Source organism: Geospiza fortis, unplaced genomic scaffold, assembly GCF_000277835.1.
Source record: "Geospiza fortis unplaced genomic scaffold, GeoFor_1.0 scaffold54, whole genome shotgun sequence".
Classification (NCBI taxonomy): Eukaryota; Metazoa; Chordata; class Aves; order Passeriformes; family Thraupidae; genus Geospiza; species Geospiza fortis.
Window position 1 is genome coordinate 16,142,853 of NW_005054301.1, and position 23,775 is coordinate 16,166,627.

The window sequence follows — 23,775 nt, forward strand, 5'->3', positions numbered from 1 at the left end:
CTAATTCCTGTACTTGACCAGGGGCCAAACTTAAAATTGCTGGGAGGCTTCATTTCAAAGAGCGTGAGGCTGCCTTGCAGGTGCTGCTTGCAAAGAGGGGTTGTACTCCTGTCTAATTCATAACAGGCAATAGGATATCAAAGTGATGAAGAGCCTAAAGGAACAGCTGAATATTCATTGTAAATGGCAGTGGGCATCAGCTGAAGCAGAGCAAGCTTTTAGTAGTGCTCTAAATTAAAAGTAGACCAAGTAGATATGTTTCATACAATGAGTGGTTAACCCTGCTTGTCCCCTCTGGTCTCGTGAGCTAAGCAAGTTTAGTCCAATCTTTTGGACGAGAGGCAACTCTCTTGTCCCATTACTGTAAGGAACCCGTTGTAGGACAGAGTAGGGATGTGTTGCATGGATATTTGTTTTGTGGACTCAGGGTTTCCTTCTCTGGTCAAGGCTTATCTTTTTTTTTTTTTTTTTTTTTTTTTTTTTTTTTTTTCTTTTGTCCTGCAGTTTAGGTTACATCTGGAGTTTTAGCTTTCATTAATTACAATAATTGAAAATCCAAAGGAATTCTTTAAGTGAGTAGATAATCTTTCAGCAAGTTACTCTGCTTTCCCTGACCTCCCTCTGCAGTTCTTTTGGGTGTCCCATCTTTTTTCCATCCTTTCCCCAAACTCTTTCTATACTGCTGCTACCTGCCTGCACTGTGGACAAGTATTTCAGCATGTGCAAAGCAATGGGCAACATAAGGACAGCATATGATGTAGCCCCTCTAGTTCTGTTGAAGGGTGTTGTGCATGGCCAGATAAGAGGGGATGGCACTTGTTGTTATCCCAAAAGTAATGGTGGGTGCTAGTGGCTGGGATGGCCACGTTCTTGTCACTTACTTTTTTGAACAGGACTTTGTCAAGTTTGCTAAACCATCAGCTGTATTACTGATAGAACTGAAGGTGTAAGAGGAGTTGCCTTTTCAATACCACTTGCTCTAGTTTCTCCCCCACTCAGACAGTGAGTGTAAACTGGTGAATTTCAGTATTTCATTTAACCTGTTCTTTGATTTGATACAGGATTCCAGCAGTGTTTAGGATTGCAGTTTTCAGACTAGAAGGCTTTTAGACAATTATGCCTGTGTGAATTTTATGACACTCATGAAAATACTTAGTTTTATGAGGTTTTAGAATTCTTTCCTTCCATATGTTTGGGGTTTTTTTTGTTGTTGTTTGGTTTGTTGGTTTTTTTTTTTAAACCACAGCCCTGTTCAGGGCTCTCCTCCCAACCCCTGATCCCCTCAGTCCTGGTGATAAGCGTATTTTGGGTCACATTCTTGAGAAATCAAAAAGAAGAAAAAAGTCTAATATATTAATGGTTTATAATTAATAATCAGTTTTTCTCCAGTGAGGAAATATCTCCTTTTTTATTATTTTTTTAAATTGAAAATATTCCAATTTAAATATCTAGTATGTCCATAAATGCAACAGCAGGTGGCAGAATAACTTCACTAGAAGTTGATTTCTTGGCATGCTCAACTTTCTTTCAATGAACTTGGAGAGAAAAACAGATGCCTCTATGTGAGATGTGACCAATTGCTATTCTAAATAGCTGTCTTAACAGAATGCAACAGGCAATTCCCAAACACATGGAATTGTGTGCTACAAGGTTTCCTTCAGTTTTTAATCTGATTGTTTGCTTTTTTTTTCTATAGAATAGTTAAATGCTTATTAAACAGAAAGTTTCTGAAGAGATTGTAAGTGGTGCCTTGCTGTTGCAGAACAGGCAGTGTGTTAGTCACCAGCTGAAGTGTAGCAAATGCTATTTCCAGCAGAAGTGGATCTGTGTAAATATTACGTAGGTATAATCCTTTCCTTTTAGAGAAAAGCATCTATATACACATACTGCCATGAAATGCATTGTTCTGATCAGCAGTTTTGCTGTAATCTTTGAACAAATAAGCTTCCTGGGAAATTACTAGTAAATCTTGACCAGCGTTGTTCAACAATCAAACGTGTGAAAGATGTATCTTGTGGGTTGGAGAACGGGGAGGGTGCAGCTGTGAATTGCATTTAATATCTCATGGTCTGTTTAGCAGCTCCTTGGCTTTCTCATCTGCATCTCCCTGGGAAAAAGTTAGTGTTCAAAGTGCTGAACACCTCCAGACAATACCATTTAAAATAAATAGGACAAATAGGCAGCCTATTAGGTAAGGGCTTCCTTCACCTTTCTCAAGCAGGATGATAGTTTGAGGTATACATTGGGCTGTAGCCAGTTCTTCAGTCATAGCTGGCTGATCTAAACTTTTGAGAACTACCAGGACCAGAAACAAGGATGTAATGAAATGGCGTTTTCCCATATTGTAGCAGTGAAAAAGAGCCTAACATAAAGGCAGTTATGATTTTTGTTCTCCTTTGAAGGTATGAAATCATAGCATTGGTGGGATATTATTCTCTTATTTTTGGCCCTGATGTAACCTCTGCATTAGGGTAGACTCTATCCTATAATTCTACAAATGTTCTGTGCACACAGTAACACAGCATAGCGCTGAAAGGAACCATCCCCTTCTCCTTCCATCCAGCCTGGGCAACTGCATCAGTTTAGGCCTGTTCAGTGTAAGTCCACAGAAATGCCTTCCTGCATGGAATGGCAGCAGTTCAGGGAGGGAAATGAGATACAGGAGAGGGCAGAGTAGCTTCTTATTTCTGTCTCATCTTACTCCATTTAAAACATATGTAAACCTATGTGAAAATACAGTGTCGTATAGTGGTTGTTCTGTGTAGAAAAGATACTAGAAGTCATAGAGATTAGAGTTGTGGGGCTTTTTCCCATAATGGGTGCCAATAAAGATGTCTCCAAGGGGGCACAGGAGCAGTAGTTGTGCCAATAGTATGTTTTCTTCTTTTCAAAACATGTCTAAAATGGTTTTATGAAAAAAAAAGTTCTATTCAGATTGCATTTGATATAATCTTCAATGGCTGAAAATGACCTACACACAGATGGCAAAGCCTCAAAACAGAGATATCACAAACTTACATAAATGTTGTTTATTATACAGTGCATGTATTGAAATGTGAGATGTTCTCCTGTAATAATACATTATACCAATCAACATTCTGAAGGAGAAGGAAAACAACTCCCAGGTATCTCAGCCCAAACGACCTCACATTGCACATTTGGTGCATCAAATGGTGAGTTTGTGGAGATCCAGGAAGGCCTGAGAACAAGGGAGATGCAGGTGGGGGCTTTATGCCAATGTTTAAGAGAGAATTTTATTTTGTGTTGTGAAAAAAGTAATGGTATGGAGCATAAGTGTACAAATGGGCAAGAATATGGTGCCTATATGGAGTGAGAAGAGGAACTTGGGTGTGTTTATGTGTATTGTGATGCTGCTGTTTTACAGTGGAATTTTAAGGAGTTCATCTACTTGAATGTGGGCTTTGCCACTTTTTTCCCCCCGTCAGGCTACCCTGTTGATGCATTTTGCTTTAGTATCTTTTTTTGATCCCCTGAGATCAGGATAAGTATTTGTGTGCAATTTTTCATTGCAAACTTCTTTAACACAATCATATTGCTTCTGTAAGTGAGCCTTATCCCCTTTTTCTTTTTTCTTGCCAGCAGATTCTTTGTTTACTTGCTTTAGACATACTTCAGGAGTTTGTTTGATTTTATGTCTTCATTGATTTGCTTTTTCAGTTCATCACAGCTCCCTAGATTTTATTCTTATGTATTGACTGTTATAGTTTATTTTCCTCTCAATCAGCTGGATTAGTCTGAATATTCATTTTCTAAGGTCTAGTTGTTTATGAAAAATGATCTTTAAATCTTTCCCTTTACCTATTATTAGGCCTGTCTGTGTTTTCTGAGATGTAGTCCTTCTGTAAAAACTGCAGGTTTTTAAAATAACTTTGGAGCTGAAATGCTTTTAACTTCATCTCTCTTTTCTGAATTTGTCATTGCTAGGCTAGCATCTGAAGTTTTCAGTTTTGGGGATATTGCTGTCAGATTGTTTGTGATATTTCCTAGTAATGCCAGATATCTCTGAAATGCTCAGTGCTGACCACTGATTACAGTTTGTAAATGAAGCAATTAAAAACAATAATCTTAATAGACTTCCTTGTCTTAATTGTTAGTAGGAGTATTGGTGTTACTGGAGTCAACTTTTATGCTTATTATCCTTCTCCTGAAGTATGGAGGAGAACTAGAACTCTGTGTAACCTCATTATGTTTTCATGGCTTGGGTTTGTCTTCAGGAAGATTCAACAATATAGTGCATTCTCTGCTCTTTGTTCACTGCAGTATTATTGTGATCTACTCAAGATCTACTTCCTCCTCTGCATCCAGATACTGATTTCTGTTCCATAGCCTTTTTTTTAAGCATAAAAGATTGTCTAAATCTTGTTCTGTTGCTGCATCCTCTAATTTGACACTGTTTCCATTAAGCTCTTAATAGTGGTATGGTAAACGTAGATGTATTTTTAAAAGTGCATATTTCAAGAATTTACTTGGTAAGACTTTGTTGAAAACACCTTGTTTCTGTGATCTCTGTCCATCTTCCAGTTCTGCTATAATGCTTTTTTCCTTTGAAGTTATAATTCTTATGGCTACAATTCCAGAGTGTCATAGCCAGGCTGGCTGCAACTTACACTTGCAGGAACACACAGCCTCTGCCTCATATAGCAATTTGTCTTTAAATAACTTTTTTGCATTCCAGTATTAAATACAATGCTACAAATACTGCCAAATTTTTGCATCAATGTCTGATTGAATTCTTTGATATCAACTCAGGAAAACACTTAAACATATTTTAATTAGTTTTTTAAATATATACCTTAAATTGAGTACATGCTTAAGTGCTGCCTTGAGTAGGAATACTTGTTCAGATTGTTCTTTAGTTTTTTTCTCTCTTCCTTTTGATGTTTTGTTTTCTAGAAATATGTATGAATTCTGCAGTATTAACTCATTCTGGGCCCAACATTTTATACGATCTCCAATGAACTGAGAGGAAATTTTAGATTAAATGTTTCAGATTAAATTATTAGACACTTCCCTTACAGTCTTCTGCTGCTTTTAGTGAACTTCACAACTTTGTCTTTCAAAGCAGAAAAACTGTCCTTATATTTCTGAAGGGAAGTAGGCATTGTCTGGTTTAGAGAAATCTGCAAGTGCTTTACTGACTTCTCAGTTGTAATTAAAAGAATTCTTCCAGTCCTGGTTGAGTGTTCTAAAGTGTTTTGTCTTTGTTTCAATAATATTTCTGAAAAAAGGTGAAGTCAAAAGAATGGGTGATGGGGAAACAAAGTCCGTAAGGATCCAAAAGATAGATGCAGGAATGTGTGCATGCAAAACCATAATGTTCAGCTAGAAGAAGGAAGACTAATACATCCCTTTTGGATTATAGCTCTTGGAGCATTTATTACAATTTCCTGATCCATAGTTTTCCTGGAAGTGTTTAACTTAAACTTTGTTTGATCCAACAACACAGAAATATTTGTGAAAATTAGAAAAACTTTCTAATTTTGCATATCAGCTTGTTCCAGTATCGCCAGTGTCTAGGCTTAGGCAAGTAAAATACAGTTGAGAGTGGAGTTGTGCAAAATATCTGCAAGGATGTGATTTATCTGAGTCTTCTTTTTTTTCTGACTTGAAGCCTCTTAACTTCAAGGAAAAGAGAAAAATTGGGACATGCAGGATGTCTTGGCTGTCGACTTACAAACAAGTACACTTTGTGCCAGACTTCATAGTGCATGTTCAATGTCCTAGACATGTCATATTTGCTTTTATATACTGTATAAAACGTATTCTTACTTCTTGCCTATTAAGGGTGATTTGTTGGCCCATTGATGGCCTCAGATAGTATTGCTTCCTCTCTCTTCAGCCCCATGTCCACTGTTTTCCTTGGTCATCTGAAAATGTTAAAGCGTCTTTTTTTTTTTTTTTTCAGATTCAGGATCTGTTTGTAGTGTTTTGAGAGTCTCTTCTGAAAAATCTCATACAAGTGCACTTTTTTATTGTGTTTGGGCTTTTTGTTTTGGGAAGCATTGCCACATATGTCTGTGTTTGTTGTGTGGCTCATATATGGAGATATGGTTTGAGTAACTGCTTGTGTGAATATATAGGGCTTATTACAGTGTTCATACTGTTGAGTACTTATTCAGTTGGAAGGTGGTTTCTGCCTCAATTTATACTTTTCCATACACAGTCAGTTTGAGATGCTGGCAAAGAAAGCAGCTGTACAGGGAAGCAGAGTGGCAGGCTTAGCAAAATACTTCCATTACTGGGGAAGCATAACTCAGCTGCATTCTTCTGCCTATGTTTGAAAAATGTGTCCCTGGTTTGAGAGAGGAGATGGAAGGAATTGTTGTGGTAGCACAGAGCTGAATGGCCTTGCCCTTCTCCAGCCTACAATGTCACACTGCAAGGCAGGGGATTTTTTGAGTTCTGGTTTGACCTGGGACAGAGGAATTGGGAAGGGAGTGATTATGCCTGGACAAGCCTCTGACATGATCCAGATCTGGGGCAAAGAACATGTACATGCTGTGTGTACACATGTATGTTATCAAATTATGGTCGTAGGCTACAGAATTGAACTGTGTTGTGACTAGACTTCTTAGTAAACTAGATTTGTAGTGCAGACAGGGCTGTTAGTTAGCTTTTTTCTACTTTGTGTTATGAGTTCTCAAGATTTCACTATGAATCCCACAGTAATGGTTATCTGAGGTGTTTCATGCACTCCTGTTACAGTAGTTGTTTTAATGTTATGGGAGCTGATGAAAAAATTTTAATCTCTAAGAATGGAGAGAATCTGCTTATAGCACAAACCAGAATGTAAATAAGAATACAGTCCTATACAATGCATTATTAACTCTTCCTTTATATCCTCAAAGTACTTCAAGTTTTAAGGAAAATGAAGAATGGGCATTGTTTGACCTTGTTCAGTTGTATGAAATGTCTTCCTGGTTTTCTGGTCCCCCAAAATAATGCTGCACATTGGCAAGGTGGAGTTGGCAACTATCTGTATCTAGATTATCTTTTAATCACCTAAATCTGATGCTATCCACACAGAATTTCAGAAATATGTTTCACAGAGCTTGTAGTTTAGTACTATCTGTGGAATTTGGGCTACTGTGACCCATTTAGGCATTGGTCATTTTTATCAAATTGAGAAGCATTTAGATGTGTTGGTTTGCAGTGGGTCTGCCTTTATTCTTGAGGCTGGCTCTTGCTATTTTTAATCAGGATAGAAACTGTGACAAAATGAATGGTGAGTCTTTCTTGTGATGCTCATTGCAAGAGCAGCTCTCAGTCTGTACTGCTGAGTGGATGGCTTCTTGCTTGGTGAGAATGGCTTTTCTGTTTATGGCCTCATTCTTTGAAGTGTGGTGAAACTTGAAGCAGGAACTTTACCTCCAAAGCAGCCATTTTCAAGACTCTCTGTCCCACCATGTTCTAGGTGTGCCAATTCTGTTCCTCCCATTTATATTTGCTGCCGGTATTCCAGGCACTGTTCATTTCTGGAGGAAGTTTGGTATTTGTTTTCTGTAAATCAAGCCTTCTCTTTAATTATTTGTGCCTCTTCCCCATTCTCTCGGAAACTTCAGTGTGGACACAGCTCTCGGTGAGCTGTTGCAGGCTGCAGTTTCCTCTGCAACAGTTCTTTCTTGGCTGTTGAGATGGAGTTTGGACTGAAATCTAGGTAATCACTGATGTTTCTTCCAGTCTGTTAAAAAGTCAGCTTTTATATCTGAGATGGAGTATTTTATTTCAGCACTGACCTGATCTTTCTGTGTGTGTGTTTTATCCTGTGCTTTTGCAGAGAGGAACAGAATATTTTTTTGTGCTGCTTACTCTGATATATACAGCTCCTTATTGAGCCTCATGTTTTAAAAGTAGTCCAAAGTCTGTACTTGTTGATCTTGTAACACCTTAAAAAATAACTATTTATTTGCCTTTTACTGGCACAGGAATGATCTGAGATACCCAGTTCAGAAAATAAATTAGTACAGAGCTGATTTGAAGCTATTCTGCATTGCTGTTATTTTGTCGTCTTTGCTGTTCTGGAACTATTCAGTACTCCCTGCTCTATTAAACAGCTCTTTAAAACACCCTTAGTAAGCTCAAGAGAGACCAAAACTTGTTTCCAAGAACACAGATCATAGCTAACATCTAAATAATAATCTGGCATCTATTTGTTACTTTCCGTCTGTTTTAAATACAGTGCTAATACTTTACAGAATGTTGTACAACATACCAGAAGTTGAGCCATGAGGAATTTTTCAGATTTACCCTTCCCAAACTTGCAGTGCAAACCAGCCATGCTTTCACTCCCAACTCAAGCAAAGGCAAAGGATTTAAAAAAACACATCAACTCCTCCCCCCCCACCCAGCCAAAAATGCCAAAAGGAAAAAAAAAAAAAAGCCAGTGGTTTTTCTCGAAGGGAATTGTAAGACTTTTGTTACAAGACCATGCATAGAACCTACAGAGGTCAACTATTACTGCTAAATTGTATTTAGAGGTTGCCCAGCTATACATTGGAAGACTCTGGGAACACAGGATGGTTTGTGGTGGTGATTTTAATCGCACTTGATGCAGTGAGTTCAAAGCATTAGGAAAACAAAATACTGAATCCCACAATACTCTTATGGGGTAGGCATTAGGCCTGCTTTGAAAACAGGGCACAAAGAATTTATTGTATCGGTAAGCAGTTGCAGCTACTTAGCCTCAGAACCAGGATTAGAGAACATGCGATTGGACTTCTGCTCCCTCCTGTTCTTGCTTGAATATTAATCGAGGTGAAGAGTTAATAAGAGGAGAAAAAGTCTGAGTTGATTGTTTCTCTGTGAATGTATTTATGCACAAAAGGATGAAGCTGAACAGAGACAAATCTCTGATCATGTTTCACTTTTGTGTAACTCCTTTAGGATCAAAAAAGCTAGACTTGCAATAAATCTTACATAGTCTGGAAAAAAACCTGTGTAATATTAATAAAATTCAAAATGAGAACTTACCTTGTCAGGCTACTTTCTACAGTGTATATCTAATGTTCTGGATGAGAAGATAAGTCTAAGAGGCAGCTGGAGTACAATCTATCCATTATATGATGTTCCTTTCATGCAGAGAATTTTAAGGCTTGGTTACAGCAGATAGGGATTGTTTTAAATAGAAAAACAATAAGTAACTTTTTGAGGAGAAATTTATTGTAAAACAAGCTATAGTTATCTTTAATTAGACCCAAGGAATAGCCAATGAAAAAATAACTTTATTGAATTGATAGCACTACTGCTGAAAACAATTTCCTAGTTGATACATTTGGATGATGGCAGGAATCAGACAGCGTAACTGAAGGGGTGCATGCCATAAATGCCCTTCTGTCCCAGAAGCTGTACATCTCCACACCACACTAGGTATTTTGTAAATTAGTATCCAGCTAAACATGAAAAAATTTTCACTGAGATTCAGAATCAGCAGTGAGCTTTAATCTGTCACACACTCTGCTCTGCCACTGCACCGTGCTTTGAAGTTCAAGTATCTTGCATTGAATTACTTTAACCTTTGTTTTAGAGACTCTGCAAGTACATCCTATCCTTTCCTGAGAAAGTTACTGACCTACTATTCTGCTGTCAGTACCAATCCCAGTGTCTCAGCATCTGTAGCTGCTACCTCAGGACCCACACTCAGTGCGTCTGAAGATGCACTTCCTGCCTGACTGGAAACATCTTGCTGGTCTTTTTGCTCCTGATTTCCCACAATGTTTGCTCATACACTTCAGTCCTATCCAGAAATGCATTTCTAATCTAGGCCAGGTTTCCTATGTGTTTGCTCAAGTATCTCACTCCTCACTGGAAGAAGCTGTTCCAGTCATGGGGCTGCAGAAAACCTACTGGGGCAACAGAATCTATTGACTAAAGCATAATTTGCTCCTCTTAAGTCCTTCTCTAAATTAAATTAATGTAATTAATTTTTAACATTACTATCTTTGCAATTTTTTGTGCAACTCTACAATGGAGACTCTGATGTGTTTTTTTAAGAAAGGCTTTAGATGAAGCAGTTTCTATGGAGTCCAAGGAAAATGCATGAGCCTGTGAATTTTATTAACAAATTGAGAAAATGATATTTAAAAATTCCTAGCTGCAGTGAACAATTCATCTAGAGCTGCTGCAAAATTTCAGTTGGCTGTCCAGAAAACACCAGCTGCTTTTCTCTGATGCCTGTATGTGTAGTTTGTAGGATGGACAGCAAATTTTTGTTGCACTTGGGTTGTTTGAATGAGGTGCAAAAATTGCCTGCTTAAGTTTATTCCTAAAGAACAGATAATTTCAAATTGTGCAAAAGCTGAAATCCTGTACCATTTCCAAGGTTTTCTGAGAGTTTAAGATCACCGAAGGTGCCACAGCCTGTTTATGTTCACCTGACATCAACTAAAATTTCTGTTGTTCTAGTAACAGCTGTAAATAGTCTAGAGTACCCAAATAGCTGAATAAAGATATCTGGGTTGGTTTTATTAAGTGTTTACAAATATTTACATAAAAAGTGAGGTGCCAACAAACCAAAACACTGATACTGGTAGACCCAGTGTCATTTCCACTGGAAGCAGCGGACCTATACTCAGTGATTAGCAAGCCAAAGGGGGTGTGTGTCACGCTGCAGTCTCAGCACAAAAATGATTCCTTGCATTTTTCAGAGTTCATTTGCCATCTTGAGTCCTAAGTGTCAAAAAGGTTTCTAATTATTCATGCTTCCAAGAAAATACACTCCAAGTAAGTTGGGTAGCTCAATAGAAATTTAAAATGTGATATAAAGGCCAATTTTATTGGAGAAATACAGACTAACTATATTTCCTAGTGAAAAGATTTAGAAAAAAATAGGTTACATGGGCAAAGACAATGCCACCGAAATTCCAGAATGTTTTATGCCACAAAATTTTATTTTTCCCCCAAATATTGACGAGAAGAAACTTGGATGATTTATGTCCCCTCTCCTCTTCTTTTCTCTAAGTGATACCGGATCTGACATGTTTGGAAAACAATTATACACATACATGTTTGGGCATGTTTTTTTCCTGTCTCATTATAAACTATTTATCTATAACTGCTAGTTTTTTTTTGAATGTGCTTTGTGGAAGAAGCACCTAGGATAATCTTACTACTGTGTAACAAGGCTTCCTAAAATGCTATAGCAGTCTTCAAAGAATGCTAATAAAACTTTGTAACACAGTCCACCGCTGTGTCTTTTGTATAGGTTGCATTTATTTCTTTTAGATTTTCTTCAGAATATCTAAGTTTAGAAAATGTATTGAATATTATAAGAGGAAAAACGTCAAAGGTTAATGCTCTTAACTGTCTAAGTCTGCAGGTTTAGGAGACTGATAAAATATACCCAAGTAATCTTCTTTTGCATAAAAATATTGCACTGCGTTTTAGAGGTATGTTGATATATTACAAAGCTCAAAAAGCTAGGTGGTAAAACTTTTGACTTTCAGTCCACTGGGACTAAAATATTTTGATTATGAAAATAGTCACTGGTACAGAAGAAAAGTACTACCCAGTGCTCAGACTGGTGTGTTTTGTGTTGTTGCATTTTAAGGGAGGCTGAGGGTACTGATAGTTTTGTAATACTACAAATATTCCTGGCAGAGAAAGATTATTAGCTAAACTGTAGGTTAGGCTCTAAGGGAATAAATGCAATTCAGTCTATGAAAATGTCTAAAATGAAATGTTAATAGATATCTACAGCTTATAATACATGTAATTCATTCTCACCTGTTCTTTCATAGCTTTCTGAGCACTGACTCAGAAGGAAAGGAAACTGGTAGCAACTTGAGAGGCTGTTTGTTTCAGCATCTGGGTATTTTATTTCTTCTTTGACTTCTCTTTTTTAGAGCCATTACAGCTATAGAGGTTGGTAACTGAACTTTAAAATCAGCAGGAGCACAGCATTCACTAAATCAGCTGCACTAAATGCTGGATTCAGCTGTAGGTACACAGTTTGTGGTAACTGGGAATGGGGCTGTGGCTGAGCCTCATCCCCAGTGGGCTACAGCTGTGTGGGTCAGGTGAGCAGCACTGAAGGTAATGAGACCTGGAGTGCCCAGGGGCACTGACCAACCACCAAAGGGCATGCAGGTGCAATGCATGAACATGAGGGGTGTGAAAAGTTGGGCTAAAGAACAAGAGGGGCAGCTGCTTGCAGCCTTCTGAAGTGATCTGATGTTACTGTGTATGGGCAAGCACCTGAAGCCTTCTGCTGTGGTATGGTGTTACTGTGTGTGGGCTGAAGCTTTCTGAAGCTGTGTGGTGATACTCTCTGTATGTGATACTCTGTGTATTGTGGCCCTCTCAACTGCAGCATAGACTGTGTGTATGCTGCAACAGTCAGTGTCTAGTTTGTTTTGTAAAAATTATCAATATATTGGTTGTCAGGCTTCTATGCAGTATCAATTACTGCCTTAAGACTCTACAGACCTGTCAAATAGCTTGAGCAAACGGGAGGATGGAGTTATATATCCAAATTCCCTGTTACTCTGTACTTCAAACCTACTGACCTTTGTATACACTGAAATAAAGCCTACATGATTATCTAAGCATAGCCATTAGACAGATATAAAAATCCTGGATCTTGAAATGTGTTCAGTGAAAGGCCATAGCACAGTAAGAAAAGTTTTCCAAAAGGCATGGTGTAAAACGTTCTGTGTTCTCTAGCATAACCATAGGCTAGAAAAGATTTGCTCTGTTTCTGTGGTACTGGTAAAGTATGTTGTGTATTAAAAAAAATAAGCCATGTGATTGTGGTAGTAGTTACCTGCATGTGAAATTTAATGAATGGACAAGGGGAACAAATATTCCAGCACATCCTGGAAGTACTTCCTGCTGCTCCACAAGATACCGAGCAGAGGTCTAAACTAACACTGTCCTCCTTTTAAGAATGTTGGCATAGAGTCATGTTGTGGAATAAGGTGGAGTTAGGGAAAGTGTTTTTAAAACTGTTCAGCAAAGCTGTAAATTACAGTAGGCCATTGAGCTGTTTCAGTTTGTGTCCAAGATTCAGTGAGTCCCCTGTGACCCCCTGCCTTGAAGGCTTGAAGGAACTAATTGGAAAGGATCTGAGGAATTAATGGAATTAATGACATTAAGTTGTGCTTTATATGCTATATCTCTCAAGACCTGCATGTGTATGTTGGTATAAATGGTCTTTCTGATGGGCTTGCCAAAACATCAAAATGAAATAAAAATGCTGGTACACTAATTATCAACTTGAAATGGGCCATGAGCCCTAAGTAGACCTTGTTAGGAGTATTTCATTAGTTTAGTAATGAATAAGACACTTCTCCAATTACTTCCTATTCCTATTGAGTTGTTAGGAAAAAGTTAAGTATAGACAGGTATAAAAAAATCTAATTAAAATGCACCCCAAATATGGAAAGAATTGTAAATATAGAATTTGCTGGCTACATACTAGATAGTCTGAGGTGTTCTAGAGTGCTTGGGGGAATATGACCCTTTCCAACTTCTCAGTTCCTAAAATCAGGGTTTAGGAATGGTAGTAAATATTTGTGGTACCTTTAGTCAATTTGCTTAGTGTCTGTGCATCTGTCTACAATAGGGGCAACGATACATTTATTCCACCAGAAGATAGTGAGGCTTAATGTCAAAGAATTTGTGTAGGTCTAGGTAAATTTGAAGTGCTGGATGAAGGAGGATAGATGCATGGCAGAAGGTCTGAACACAGCAAGTGAAAGGAAAGAGCCTTCAGTCTGTTTTCTTCTCCCAGTGAGAAGTGCCAATAAACTTAACTAGGTTTTTCATTGGGGAAAAAGTTAGCATAAATTTTTACTTCTTTGCAGTCTTATAAAAGTGTAGGAGATGTCTCTCCTCTCAATCTGGAACATGCCAGTGCAGAACTGAAATTCTGTACAACTTTGCTGGTGTTCCAGGCAACCCAGTTTCTTCCCTATCCTTCAAATGAAACAAATTCAACCAACAAAAAACGCTGCTGCAGAGAACAGCAAAGAGTCTAAGAGTGAACTGTGAGTTCATAATTCTGTTGCAAGACAATTTGGCATTCATCAGAAAACTCTTTTAAACAGTGGTGTTCACTGCTTTTAGAGTGCAGCAAGTTTGAATGTAAATCTTTCCTGTGGATTACAGTGATTTCTTGAGAGGTACTTTGTGTTTCCTCAGCCAGTGTCAGAGCAGTCTCTTACTGCCATCTCTAGCTAGACACATGACAAAGCTCAATTCAGAAAGCCATCATTAAGCAGGGGCTGGAGGGGAGGGTGGAGGAGAGGGAGATCTGCTGGAAACTGAACTGGGAGCTCTGGGCCCCTGCCAGGACACGAAGGCGGGTGGCCATCCCTCTTGGGGGATGCACATCTCTGCAAACAGGTCTATGCAAGCTGCTGGATGTGAAGGCCTTGCAGGCACACAAACCCTTCTCCTGGGCAGGCACACAAACCCTTCTCCTGGGCAGCACAGCACAAGGGTGATGTGGTGGGGATTTTGAGCATTACGTTTGTGTTGGCTGCGCTCCTCGTTCACAGAGTAGGAAAGGCCAAAGACCTCAGGCTGTTGCTGGGTGGTAGCTATTTCAACTTGAAGGCCTGTAGCTGCCTGAGAACAACATGCTTTTGTTTTGCTTTGTCTCTCTTTTTTTTTTTCTGGTGGAAGTTTTAATTCATTGTGATGCTTTTTAAGCAGCTGGCAGAGATATGAATAGACACTTCTTCAAAAGGTTTATGGAATAGAATTGCATAACTTTGTGCTTTTCATATGCAAAGCAGAGTAAGTTTGATGTAAATACAGTGACTAGTGTCTGAAAGATACCTTGGCTTCTTCCAAGTCCTATTTACACCCCATGAAATCCAATAACTATAAAATCACCTCTGCTGCTATGAATTGTCTCACTGAGGGATGAAAGAGGAGAAGTTTGGGTAGTGATACCTTGGCAAAACAAGAGCTGCAAGTTCTCTCTCTCCTAAGAGCTCTAATAAGGTTGCTGCTAACCAACAATGTGTCCTGATCAACAGATCTCTAATCTTTTAAAAGGTGTAAGTGAGCCTTCCAGAGAATTGTGCTTTCTTGTTTCTGTGTTGTTCAATTGCTTTTATTTTTTTTCCCCTGGATTCTGATGAAAATAGCTGCAGTTGAAATTCCTCTGAGGCAAGGCCAGCACTTGTAGGAGTGTACATTGCATATGGGATTAGGAAGTGGTTCTCAATAGGCTTCCAGTGGTTTATGTGTATATATCTGTTATTCAGGGAATTATGCCAAATTCTGGTAACATTGGTTGAGATGTGAATTCTAACAGCTCTTGGCTTTGCCTTCAGTCAGGGTAGCTGCTATGCTGTGTCTGAAAATATCTGCCTGCTTCCCTCCAGCCTGTGTATCACTGTTACCAGCCTGTTCCTCTCATGTTATAGGCAAGATGGCTGTAATGGGTACTTCATCTTCCAGCTGATTTGGGTTAGCAACAGTTGTTAAATGTGAGCATTTGTGTATTGCTCATGCCTGCAGCGAAGCAGCTTTGTGCTACACCCATTTTAGTAAAACATGTAAAGATACTTTTGAGTATCTTAGTTAGGCCTTGATTAAACACCAGAAGTGGTGTTTGACTTTGCATATGGGAATTTCATGTATTAGAAGGTTTTTTACTTGTGATGTCTGGGCTTTATACAGTATTTGACATTATTTATATTCTTCCCACAGAAACCTGAGCTGCTGGGGCTGCTGGCTGCTCAGCTTAGGAATACAAGACACCTAGTGGGATAAGCATTGGGTGGGTGTGGTGATTTGCTTGGATTTGAGATGAAAACTGTTGGCTTTTTTCTTTTGTATCTGGTTTGTGTGAGTCAAAAGAGTTTGCATTTTCTAAGAATGTAGATAGGTATATATATTTAATCTCTTGTCATTATAATAGTTGTGATATAAATATGTTTAATTTGGTCCTGGAGCCCAGAGCTGTCTGTGCTGAGGCTTTTCTCACTAAAAGCCAATCTCCTGTGAGGTGAGGCCCTGTGGAGCAGTAACTGGCTTCAAGTGCTGCTGTAGCTGTGGGCACTTGATATCCTCTCTTGAAAACTTGTGTTTTGGTTAGGAGTTCTCGGTATTGCATTCAGGCCTTTCTTTTTTGTGTTTGTAACTCCATGATTTCACCAAAAATGCTCAGTTTTAAGCATGTTTTATTCCTTGTGAGTATTAAGTAGAAGTTCTGCTGAGGTCTTGCACAACTTTGACAGCTTTAGTGTCAAATGGCCACTGATGTTGAAGAAAATCTCCCCCAAAAAACAGAAGTTGAAGAAAAAGCTAATTCAGTGTGTAGCTTAGATGAAGGCCACAAGTACCCTGTTACTGTCACAGATAGTGGTAATTTTGGATTCTTCCCTGAGCAGACTGATGCCAGTCTTGAGGATCTTTAACAAGTTTTCAAGGAGGAGGCTGTTGCTCTCACAGCTGTTTGAAGCATGATTTTTCACCCTATTTTCCTCACTGTTCCCTTTTGCTGTTTTCAGGCTTGCTGCCAGCCCCATCTGACTTTGTGGTATTGCTTAGTGCACTGTCCTTTATTGTTTTGAGCCATTACTTGAATACCCCATGAAAAGCCCTGTTCTTCAGGGAAAGGGAGGGAGGTGCCTTCTCAGGGATGGGAAGGCAGATTGGCTGGGGATCAGGAAAAGTTCCTTTTCTTCTCCTCCAGCAGGCAGGGTTATCATCCCAGCCCCAGTGACTTGTCACTTGTACTTGGTGCTCTCTAGTGACGTTTCTTGGGCACAGTGAAAACCACAAAATTCATGGGCTAATAAGGGTGGAGTAATGTGGGATTATTGCAAGTGTTCTTGTGCTTGCTCTCCCAGCTCAATAGGAAGCCTTTAATAAGAATTTTCCTAAATAGTGTGGCATGCGAAATGGGGATTTCTGCTTCATTCCTTTAACAAACAGCCAGTTCATGAAATAGTGTGGTTTTTTGCCTTTTGGTACATTCCAGAAGACTTTCTACCTTTGCTGGTTACTGATTGATAGTTCTGTGCTGAGGTCCCTTTAATTTTGCAATAAACTAACAAGGAGGCTGAGACCACAAGTTTACAGAAAACAGCTTATTTACTCAACTGGATTTACAAGGATGACAAAGTCAGGTTTTGTAATTTCAGTGTGGTCTAGGATGGGCAGGAGGAGTACTTGAAAAATTGTACTGTATAAATAACCAAACAAAATATAGTTTGCTTATTCTTCTGTGTGAAGTTCTTAGGCCAGCTCTCTCCCAGGACCTGCAGGGATTTTCTGCATATGCAGGAACTTTGCTATTCCAAATAAATGGGAATGTTGTGAGTTTAGGCACAAAAAGTAAGTTTTTTTTTTTACTTTTCTAATATGCTTGCAAAAAAACTAGCATCTACTGAAATCACATCAGTTGAAGGTGACTCTGTTTTCACAACAACATATGAAGATTTAAATGGGATATTAACGCTGTTGTTGACTTTTAGATTAAATCTTAGAAGTAACAGTGATCTATCTGGAACCTGAGTGCTGTTTTCCTTGAGAAATCCTTGTGTCCATTTTTTTCCAGGTATTGGCACCTATAAAAAGTGAGAAAGGAATCAGAGGAGGAAGTTGTGGAGGTTTTCTAACACGCCTAAAATTAGGAAGTTGAAAAAGTGTTCCTGCTGTCTTATTGTGTTTATCTCTGGGTTTTCTAATTCTTCTTGCTGTCATGACACTTCTAATTGTTATATGGGGTTATTTTACAATCTGAGGTAGCTATGCTGCAGTAAAAATTGAAGTAAAAGATTGGGAAATTGTGTAGTCCGTCATTTGTGTGATATTTTAGGTAATAGACTTTTTCCCAGAAAGGATTTTGAAATCTGAATCCGAGTGAATTTCCAAAGAGTTGGTAATTCTGTCAGAATTGGAAGGCTGAGGACTGTAAATTTTCACTTGTTAAATAGCTCTCTTAACCAATGGTAAAGGAATAGGCTGAAAGTTAAAGGCAGTGGTTCGTTGAACTCCATGGGAGACTGCATTGAAGCATGTTTCTAGTGTTACTGAGATGTCTAGCTGACTCTTTTTTTCCCTCTTTTAGCAGCGGAGAGTGTTTTTCATTCAGGGACAGTTGCTGACTGAAGAAACCTGACACCCTTTGTTCATCAAGAAGTAGGAACAGAAATGCAATAGCAAAGCTTCCTTACCTGTTGCACATGTCAGGACACAGTTGTGTGTGGAGAGGTACGATGGCTTTTTGTGAGTCTTAGTGGCAGTGAAAATATTTTGTTCCAGTAGTTGATATTGGAAATAGGAGCTCCTCTTAAAATACTAGGTGCTCTTTATGTATAATATCTTTTAAAATTCTGTGTATTTCAGTATGATAACATCAAAATACCATGTAGCAATATTCTCACTGTTGAGTGTTCTGCTGGAAGTTAATAAACATATGACTAGCTTTGAACCACTTGAAAGGAAGCTGTGCTTGGTTGGTAAGCTGTCCAGTATTTGTCCAAAGTGACCCCAACAGAGGCAAATTTTCCTTACCTACTTAGCCTGAGGATGTGGCATGTCTCCTGTGCTAAACAGGTTAAAGTAATGGCAGATCTACAATGAAGAGTTGAAGAAGTGCTATTGCTAGTTTAATGCAAAGCTCTCTCTAGTAAGTCTGCTTGGACTCTCTAGTAAGCCCAGCTTGTTTCCAAGCACTGTTTAGCAGGTAGTTTCTCTCAAGTGCGGCACCTATCAGGCCAATCCAGACCTTCTTTTTGGTGGTTTGTAAGAAACAGCATCATTAACATCAAAACCAGCATGATGTCCTGTGCACACATGTATGAAGCAAAGTGTGAGACTCAGCTGATGCTGTCCATGCACAAATGTGATTCCTCACCAGAACTCACAGAGCTGTTTGGCAACAGATCTCCTTTGTCTGCCTGGGTGTTCTCTCCATATCACACACAAGTTTAACCATTCCCTCAAATACCTATATGCAACTCTCTGAATATGTCAAACCATTTCAAAGGATAGCAGAATGGAATGTAAGCATGTCTTTCAGATTCATGAAGGAGACTTTGGCAAAAAATAATAAAATTTTTAAATGTGCCACTGAAGTCAGTAGTCAAGGCTTCAAGTTGAGTGCCTGTAAGGACAAGTGACTGCTGAAAATGTATGGTCTCGTTTAAATGGCACTTTAACTGGCAAAGTATTCATGACCAAAGTTTTACTCATGGAAAAATAAAACTTGGCACTTTTGAGTAAGGGCGTATGGTTGAACTTTTGAAGATAGATGTATCTATTCTGAGGAGCTTGCTGATTCTGGGTGTCTTTTTTTTCATAACTGTAGCAAAGGACCAACTCTTTCCTTTTGTTAGTGACCCACAGCATGTTTGAGTTAGTGAGAGTATGGAGTACTCTGCATACTCTCAAAGTGAGGTGCAAACTGTATTATGGGAGCTGCACAAAGATACATGAAAATACATACATACATACATCTATATATATGATAATTACCTGTACCTGATAAAAGAATTTTGCAGTAGGTGAGGCTGCAGAAGTGTGACAGGGAATTTGATGCCAAGTTTAGTGCTTAGTTAACAGCCTCGTCTTGTGGCTGGACTCATCTTATGGGAGAACTGCATCTGTGTTGATTCTGCAGGCTTGGAGAAATGGGAATAATTTTCAATTTATTCCAAAATAAGCATTTTGTATATGCATATAGCTTCATCTCAGAGGAAGTCTGCTTATTCAAGATAGTATTTAGATATGTATTTAAGGAAATGTGTAACTGTCAGTGAAGTCATAGAACTCAGAATATGCTTAATTTCCATCCTCAGAACACGTCAGAGAGGAACATTTACTTAGGTAGGACTCTGCTTTTTTTAACTGATTTTTTTAAACAGTATAGCAGGGAATCTAGGATATTAGTATTGAATAGTTACTGAAGGATACATCAGAAACTGAAATCCAGGTTCAGAGGCATTGCTTGAGTTAGACATAAAAGGTGAAGAAGACTTTCAGTCTTACAGCTAACAGTGCTGTGGAGTTCCTGGTTATGGAGGAATCTGGAAGATTTTAAAAAAAGCAGTTGCATTATTCTTCTTGTTCATTTTTCTTTTGATTTTTTTTTTTGGAAGGCTTCAAAGTTAGTTACCTTTGAAGGAAAGCAATATGAAATATAGTGTGCTTAGGTATTTTTTCTATTAAAAACGTTCCTTAATCATGGCAACATTTCTTTAAAATGTGGTGCATAAATAATAAAATACGTGATGGCACAGCACAAAGATTATCTTGGCACAAGTCTGGGGTGACTGAATCACTTAGAGAGCTTGATACTTGTTAATAATGTGATCGTTGCAAAGTGTGCCAATGAAAACTTCATACCTCACCAATACGTGAGTATAAGTTTGTTAGTGTGTTCTGTTTCAGCACATTTTCTAGTAGTGGATACTATGGTTATGTGAGTCTGTGGCTTTTGTGGCACACTGGAAACAAAGTGAGAATGGTTTCAAGAAGGAAAGATCTCACATCTTTTCTTATTCCTACTGACTCTTGGCTGCCTATTCCTTTCTTTTGCCTTGAACTGGTTTTGATGCCCATCCTATCACAAGGATGAACTAGCTCACTAAAATGGAAGATAAGTATCCTAGAAAGAAAAAAGGGGAACGTGACTTTTTTTCCCCCTTTGTTAATAAATTGAATTATCCTACCTTGTAATCTTATGAACAAGTCAGCCATCAGTGGCAGCAAGGAGCTGTGTGTACCAGACCCTTTGCTGTCTGCTTTTGAGTGCTTGTAGGTGCACACAGCAGCTCTGGGGGAAACAGCAGAGGGGTGTAATATGTTTCTCGTGTGTTTGCTGTTAGCAGGATTGGAAGTTGTACCTTAGCCAAGGTGTATGACCAAGCAAGGCTGTTATCTACCATGTCCATGTTCACTGCAGTGATCATAAATGCCCAGTCCCAAAAGGTGCATCCTGTGGTTAAGCTGTGCAGAGTGATCACAGCTAGCTCAAGTTTGTTCAGAGCTTGTAGTCAATAGCAGCTGAGCATGAAGGGGCATCACTATGGAATTCTGAAAGTCTTGAACTCCTGTTGGGTAAGTGTTGAAGATTGCATGCAAGATGTTTTCCATTACCATCTGTATGGCTGATTACCTTGTCAAGTGAGCAGTTTGCCTTATCTCTCTCTTTGAATGACCACATTCACACCTTCCTCGGGAGGGGACCTCCGCTGATAACAGACTATTGAATGTCGGTGCATGACTGATAAGAACTATAACATCCCATTGTGAGATGCTCCGCCCAGAGGGAGGAGCCAAGCACTGCTACCACGATATAGTCTGAGATTCTAAAACTCCAGCAGAGCTTCTCTCCACGGGATTCACCAGAGGAGCAGCAGCTGCCTATTCCTCCTGGATCTTCAGAGGAAGACTACATCCTTCTCTACAGAACCCCCTTGCTCCAACAGAACTACACCTGATACTTCAGAGGACTGCAGGCACATTTTCAATCGGACTGCCACCAACACCCTGACCAACAGGGTGTCAGGTTGGGTTCTGACTCTGTCAGTGTTGTTCCAGTGGACTGTATTGTTTATTGCATTCTTTTTATTTCTTCCCTATTAAAGAACTGTTATTGCCTGCTCCCATATCTTTGCCTGAGAGCCCCTTAATTTAAAATTGTAGCAATTCGGAGGGGTGGGGAGGGTTTACATTCTCAATTTCAGGGGAGGCTCCTGCCTTCCTTAGCAGACTCCTGTCTTTCCAAACCCAGACAGTAAGCAAAGATTTGACTTACAGGCTTCTCAATTTAGTGCTGTTGATACAGTCCATAAAGCTCTCAGGCACCATCATGCCTGTTTGTAGCACAGAGCTGGGTGGGCTGGCATGAGCAGGGAGGTAGAGTCTTGTAAAGGTCACGTTCTCCATCACACTGCTGGCACCTCGTGTCGTGCTGCCTGAAGAAGACACAATACCCTGCAGCACCACCACTGAGGTCACAGCTCGTTGGTCTGAGGCAGCTTGTGTGGGGTCTCACAATGGGAAAAGAAAGGGGACAGTGTGTCATATCTTACTGCTGAAAGTGTTACAAAGCAGGAAGAAGCCATGATCAGAGAGAGGGACAAGTAGTGGAGGAAACGGCAGAGAAATTCCTCTTCCTTTTAGCAATGGTAATCTCTTAATGTGTTCCAGTAAATTCCAGTGAAACTGCATTCAACGAAGTATTGTGTAGGATTCCTTTCTGCCTTTCTCCTGTGTCAAATACAACTGAAGACAGGCCATTAATTTGTAAGAGAGTTTGGAGTTTGTCTGCTCTCAGTGCGAATAGAAGAATCATTTTGGTTCTTTAAAAAAAAATAATTTTTGAAGTTTATGTCAGTCACCAGAGACCAACTGTTATTGCAAGAAGTGCAGCTACTTAGAGATCCAAAGCATTGCAAGATAACTGTGGCTATAGCTACGTTCTTCTCTTTGTGGTGTTTGCACTGTTTGCTTAATGTTTTCTGTTGCTAAAAACCAGTATGTGTTCAAAGAAATTGTTCATCTCTTGCAGGCATGACTGTTGCTCATGCTGTCTGAGGAGAGCACCGTGGGTGCTATAGTTTTGTTAATCAGAATCTTGTGATCCTGAAAAACACTAAAAAATTCCCCTTTTGTAAACATAGCCCTGTAACATTTAGTGCTTTTGTGCTTCAGATCAATGGGAGTGTATCCCTACCACACCTTCCTCCATGGCACTGTGTTTCAGCCAAAGGAAGAAAGTGTGTAAATTGTGTGGAAATTACTTGGAAAATAGATTTTCTATTTGACTATGAAGAAAATGGTGGGTTTTTGTAAGGAGCATCAAAATGTTCATGGAATATGAGCAAAAGATGAAGCTCTTCAGAGCAGTAGTTTCATTTAAGGTGCCTGTATGTATCAACATACTGTTGTTCAGTATTTCATCTTTTTAACGATATCCCTTTTCCTCCACTTCTTGCAATTGGCTCAGTTTCTGCAGGTAGTTCAAAATGTTCTGTGTTGAATTTGCTGAAGATCAGAATATAGAGGGTCATCTCGATGCTATGCCTGGAGGATTCCAGTTCTGGCCTTCTCTGTGCCTTCCAGCAGCTATAACAATTCATTTCCCATCCCCCTCTCCTTGTCTGTTTGCAGGTTATCTTGACGAATCAGATTACCACAGTGCTGAGCAGTGGCCCTGGGCCCCGGGCAGACCTGGTGTCTCCAGCTGATGATTTGTCCCTGTCTGAAGGTAAGGAATCCCTTCTATCACATCTGAAACTCTACACGGCCACAAATCCACACTGTAACTTGCAGTCTTCTGTTGAAATACAGAGGGCTAAGTGAGTCAGTTTATCAAGTCTAACCTAACACAGTCTTGAAACAAAATTATTTTCCGGTTTCTCTGAAAATCCATTTATAATTAAAAAGAAAGTGTGTGGAGTTACTAAAAGGATCAGATACTTTCTAAAGGCTGGGAATGTATTTTTGAGCCATGTCAGTTTCTCAGCATTGTACTGTCACTCACATGCATTTAAAACATTATTTTGTCAGTCTTCTAAAGCTGCTACAATAGGAAATACTCAGGCTGGTGTGCAAATTTCATCTTATCTAATGGTTATCATAGATTCCAAGGAGAAACAACTGCTCACAAAGGAAGGAAAGCAGATCCTCTGTCCTGTTCCTTGAATTACACTTGTTTGGTTTTCAAGTACAGTGCCTAAGACTGCATCTCTCTGTTGTGTGAATGTAATATGGGGATTTTTGTGATGCCATATATTACTTCACTTCTTCATGCTTCTGTCTTCTGTGCAGAATTAGAGAAGA

At 39.2% G+C, this 23,775-nt stretch overlaps 1 protein-coding gene across 2 annotated transcripts in view; it reads left to right on the top strand.

Annotated features, from left to right (window-relative positions):
• The window catches only part of RAD51B (RAD51 paralog B), a 394,406-nt gene that overhangs the window by 163,434 nt on the left and 207,197 nt on the right, over positions 1-23,775 (top strand). For both annotated transcript variants that reach the window (XM_005417527.2, XM_031064350.1), the window contains exon 8: positions 23,104-23,200. In XM_005417527.2, coding sequence (XP_005417584.1) covers positions 23,104-23,200 — 97 coding nt within the window. The remainder of the gene's footprint in view (positions 1-23,103; positions 23,201-23,775) is intronic.